Source organism: Penaeus chinensis, chromosome 6, assembly GCF_019202785.1.
Source record: "Penaeus chinensis breed Huanghai No. 1 chromosome 6, ASM1920278v2, whole genome shotgun sequence".
Lineage (NCBI taxonomy): Eukaryota > Metazoa > Arthropoda > Malacostraca > Decapoda > Penaeidae > Penaeus > Penaeus chinensis.
The window spans coordinates 4,703,570-4,708,265 of NC_061824.1; the positions used below are offsets into that span (position 1 = coordinate 4,703,570).

Sequence of the window (4,696 nt, forward strand, 5' to 3'; positions counted from 1 at the left end):
TAGCGGATATGTTCCTAACCTTACACCTGTCATATCTCACGCTCTCTACTTCCCAGTACCCATTTTAACATCAATTCTCACAAACACAGAATATTATTTACACAGCGTTAAGTGAACCCGTTGTTAGTACTCTAACAACAATCAATATTATTTCCCCCAGTTTTACCTTAAGTATAACATAGTAAGAATTCAGTATTGTATCGATAACCGCTATAATTATAGGCCTATGAATTCAAAATAAATTGGTGGTAATCTGACAGTGATAACAGTAACAATAACAATAAGAATTATGATGGTTGTAATGCTACCGATTAAAAAATAATATGGTACAGCCATAATGCCATTACCATTATTACCACTATAATAATTTCCAACTTTGTCGATAATAATAATAATAATTATTATTATTATCAACATCATTTCTATTATCATTGTCGTCATTAATTGTATTATTATTATTGCCAACATTAATTTTATTATTATTATTGGTGTCAATATATTATTACTATCATATCACTACATTTTATAAATTATAATATTAATAATTTTCAAATATTCATATCTGTTACTTTTACAAAAATAACAAAATTAAAATAAGAGAAATACTTGTCATATTTTTTCACCACAGTCTAATATTATACATTCACAAAATGTATCGTTAATACTAGCATTTGTTATGATCTTGCTCTCTCTTGGATTAACACAATTATAAACGTTATCAGTATTAGTCTACAAACATTATTATACAGCATATTTGACAATTTCACTGATCATTAAATAATGATAATTCAAATTACTTACGGATTTACCACCAATATTGTAATTATACTGTTGTTTCACTTACTACTTACGTTATTATTACAATTTTGATTATTGCTTACATTAGTAACGTCAATGTTATAAATATAATTATTATAATCAACTATACCATGCTTGTTAACACCAATCTTAATTTTTGTTTTACCGATCATGATTATTTGTCAACATTATCATAATCATCGTTGTATATAATAATATTTTTTCTTACATTTAATAGTCGAACATCGTCGTTATTATTATTATTATTATTATTATTATTATTATTATTATTATTATTATTATTATTACTATCATTATCATTGTCATTATTAATATTATCATAGTTATTATTATCATTATTATTATTATTATTATTATTATTATTATTATTATTACTATTATTATTACTATTATTATTACTATTATCATTACTATTATTATTATTATTATTATTACTTTTATTATTATTACTATTTGTATTATTACTATTATTACTACTATTATTACTACTACTATTATTACTACTACTATTATTATTATTATTATTATTATTATTATTATTATTATTATTATTATTATTATTATTATTATTATTATTATTATTATTATTATTATTACTATTATTATTATTACTATTATTATTATTATTACTAATATTATAATTACTACTACTACTACTACCACCATTATTATTAATATCATCATCATTATCATTATTCTTATTCTTATTTTTAATATCATCATCACTATTACAATAATCGCTATTATAATGTCACAATTACTTATACTTGTTAACCTAAATATTTATAATATTACATCTTCTAATATTATGAATACATACAATTTATCGCTATTTTCGGCCATTGATAAACCATCTGATAATAACGGTATCTCTCTCTCCGGGATTCGGATATCAACTGAACCATTCAACAACATATCCGCGCATTTTACAGACCATCAAATCCTCTCTTTGTAGCAAGAGCCATATGCAACCCGTCAATACAAAAGGAAGAATTTCCGAGAGACAAAAAGAATTCGCGCCTGGCCGAACCTCTTCCCCACACTGCCATAGTTCGAAGCCGCTCAGACAAACGGTAAGTTCTCTCCCCCGCGCCGTCTTCACCCTCTCATCCCGTTGCTTCGGTTAGGTTAGAGCGGTCGGCAACTCGCCTGCCACAAGCGGTCACATGCGGTCGCCCTACGGGGTATTCCTGTCCTTTCACAACATACGCACCGCCAGAGTTAGAATGAGGGAAGCGAGAGAGAGGGAGAAAAAGGTGGAAAACGAGGGGGTGGAGGAGAAAGGGGAAGGAGGAAATCAATGCCCTGCAACAATAACAATCGACCTCAAAAATCCCGTCGATAATTTTCACGCCGGGACACACGCGAAGCCAGGAAAAGCGGCTACGGTAATAGCTCGCGCGCACACACGCTCCACGGCGCCAACCCCCGATCTCCCTTCCTGACTTTGCTCTCTGACCACCGAGCTCCGCGCTGTGTGTACATGAATGTACTTAATTTGCATATGTAAATCCCTCCACTACCGGGAGTAATGACTTGGTGATCGATATAAATATATAATAAGTGTGTCTATTCCTTCATATGCTAATGACGAGAAATTCTCATCTTAGTTTAATAATGGAAACGATTATAAATATATCCGCCCCGCGTTGATGACAGTTCATGAAATTATCTGGTCAGTATTAATGCGATAATTACAGGAAAGAGCTCGCCCCTTATTAACAATAAAAAAAGAGGAAATTCACGCTATCGCCTGCTAAGCACATTGTCTATTTAACGGAGGCATTTTTCAATAACGTTTTTCGAAGCTCGTCCGGCCCCGGGAATTTCAAACGGAGTTATCACTACAAGACACATTTCTACAGTGGAAGTGATACAATGTAGTTCAAAGTTAGGTAGGTGTACTTGCGGTCAGTTTGCCTTACGGACACCTGCACCTCCGCTTCCCTGCCAACACCACCATTTCTCGTCCACCGCACTTGCACTCGTCCACCTGCTCGCTGTGCATCTGCCCCGTCGTTCAGATCTTCGGCGGTCCTCCTCGGGCGTCTCCTTCCTTCGACTTGGCTCCTCCGATCCTTGCGGGGGGTCACTGCGGCGCTGTCTCGTGGGAGTTGTGGTTTGGCCTCTGGGGACTTCGGTTTTACACCGCGATTTTACTTAGTTCTCCTCCGGTCTTTTCCTGGCGAGCGTCACGACTTGGGACACCATAGAAAAACACACCTGCACAATGATCACACTTGTACTTCACTAATTCTGGTACAGTAGCCAGACCGTAACACCACAGCACCTGTCACCCTGCCGCTGCGGCTGACGCAAACGGGAAATTACACCACACTTACGATTGCAATATTACAAGGAACATTTAGAACTACACCTCAGGCCGCCAGCCGCCGCCCGAGGAACACAGGTCCCCAGGAGGACTTTGCGGCCTGAGATTCTCGAGGGTAAACAGTCGTACCTCTTCTGTTTCTGTGATGAGACTGCTTTTGTCTTCAGTTAAGTTTTCCGAGGAGCGCTTCTCACTCTCCTCCTCATCTCCTTCATATTTAAAGACCTTGACCTCATCTTGTGATTCGACCTCCTCACCGCCGCTACCGGAAACGGTCGGCATGATCAAGGTCAACCTTGCAACTGACACTCGACACTACAAACGCGGAGCGGCAGAACCTCACTCACAACACCGCTCAACGCACACTGACTGGAGGCGGGCTGCGCACACGCACACCAGCGTCGAGCCCTCCCGCCAGCCAATCAGAGCGCGCGTAGACGACGTAGATCCTCCCATCAACCAATAATATATTGAAAGAGACCATTGGCCCCGCCCAATTGAACGGTGCTCCGCCCCTTAGCCCTGGGTGCAGACTGCTAGGTGCTGGAGAGTAGGATAGAGGTTGCCGCCGCTTGGTGGTGATTATAACACCTTGCGCAGGTATGTTACCACGTGCACATGGCACACTCCTTTATACAAATCTCATGCATCAGATCGCCTCATCATGGCATAACGATATGATGCTCCATACCATATAAGCCGCAGTTTTGAAAGTGGATGATTGTAATTTGGAATTATGATCATTACTCAAAATTTTCCAGGCAATGCAACAAAGGACTGGTTCCCCGTGGACTTCTTGCTTGGATCAAAACAAAAGTACCAATAAAGCTACCCCAGAACTCGTTATTATATGTAAAATAATAGTTTTTCCATCCATATCGCTTTTTACAAGATCTAAAATCAGAGATGAAACCATGGAAATAACAGATATGAAACCATAGGAACAGAAGGATTATCGCACTAACACCAATATCTTTACACGACAATGCAGGACAGATCAGAGCCCCCTCACCTAATTAGTATTCCTGCATCGGTAATGGACAAAGATTTAATGCATTTTTTTTTCTCTCGCTCTCTATTCCCATTGGCCGTCGCGACAACGGAGGTGGTTCCGATACTCAATAAACATTTTAACGCGAATGCTGGCGGGCGAACACGCGAAATCCACATCAGCATGCTGGCTGGTCGTCGCCGCTCTCTGGGTTATTGATTAATTATATCCCATTTGTACCTGTCCCTTAAAACCGGGGCTGCTGCAGGAGCCTCCTCGCAAAGTCCTTTTTTATATGGGCGGACTGTCCCTCGCTGTTATATATCCCCTCCTGCTTCTGTGTCCGTGTGGTTTGTATCATGTGAGTATTGTTTTACTGTTATTGTCAATTTCTTCTTCTTCTCTCCGCTTCCTTCTCTCTCTCTCTCTCTCTCTCTCTCTCTCTCTCTCTCTCTCTCTCTCTCTCTCTCTCTCTCTCTCTCTCTCTCTCTCTCTCTCTCTCTCTCTCTCTCTCTCTCTCTGAAATTAAATATCGTTTTAAAATCATTTTTCTC

General features: G+C 38.5%; 1 protein-coding gene across 5 annotated transcripts in view; it reads right to left on the reverse strand.

Moving 5' to 3' along the window:
• Nucleotides 1-3,512, reverse strand: part of LOC125026380 (protein pangolin, isoforms A/H/I/S-like) — a 411,657-nt gene extending 408,145 nt beyond the window's left edge. For all 5 annotated transcript variants that reach the window (XM_047614794.1, XM_047614790.1, XM_047614791.1 and 2 more), the window contains exon 1: nt 3,281-3,512. In XM_047614794.1, the coding sequence (XP_047470750.1) occupies nt 3,281-3,433 (153 nt within the window). In that variant the 5' untranslated portion in view covers nt 3,434-3,512. The remainder of the gene's footprint in view (nt 1-3,280) is intronic.
• Between the last annotated feature and the right edge of the window lie 1,184 nt (nt 3,513-4,696).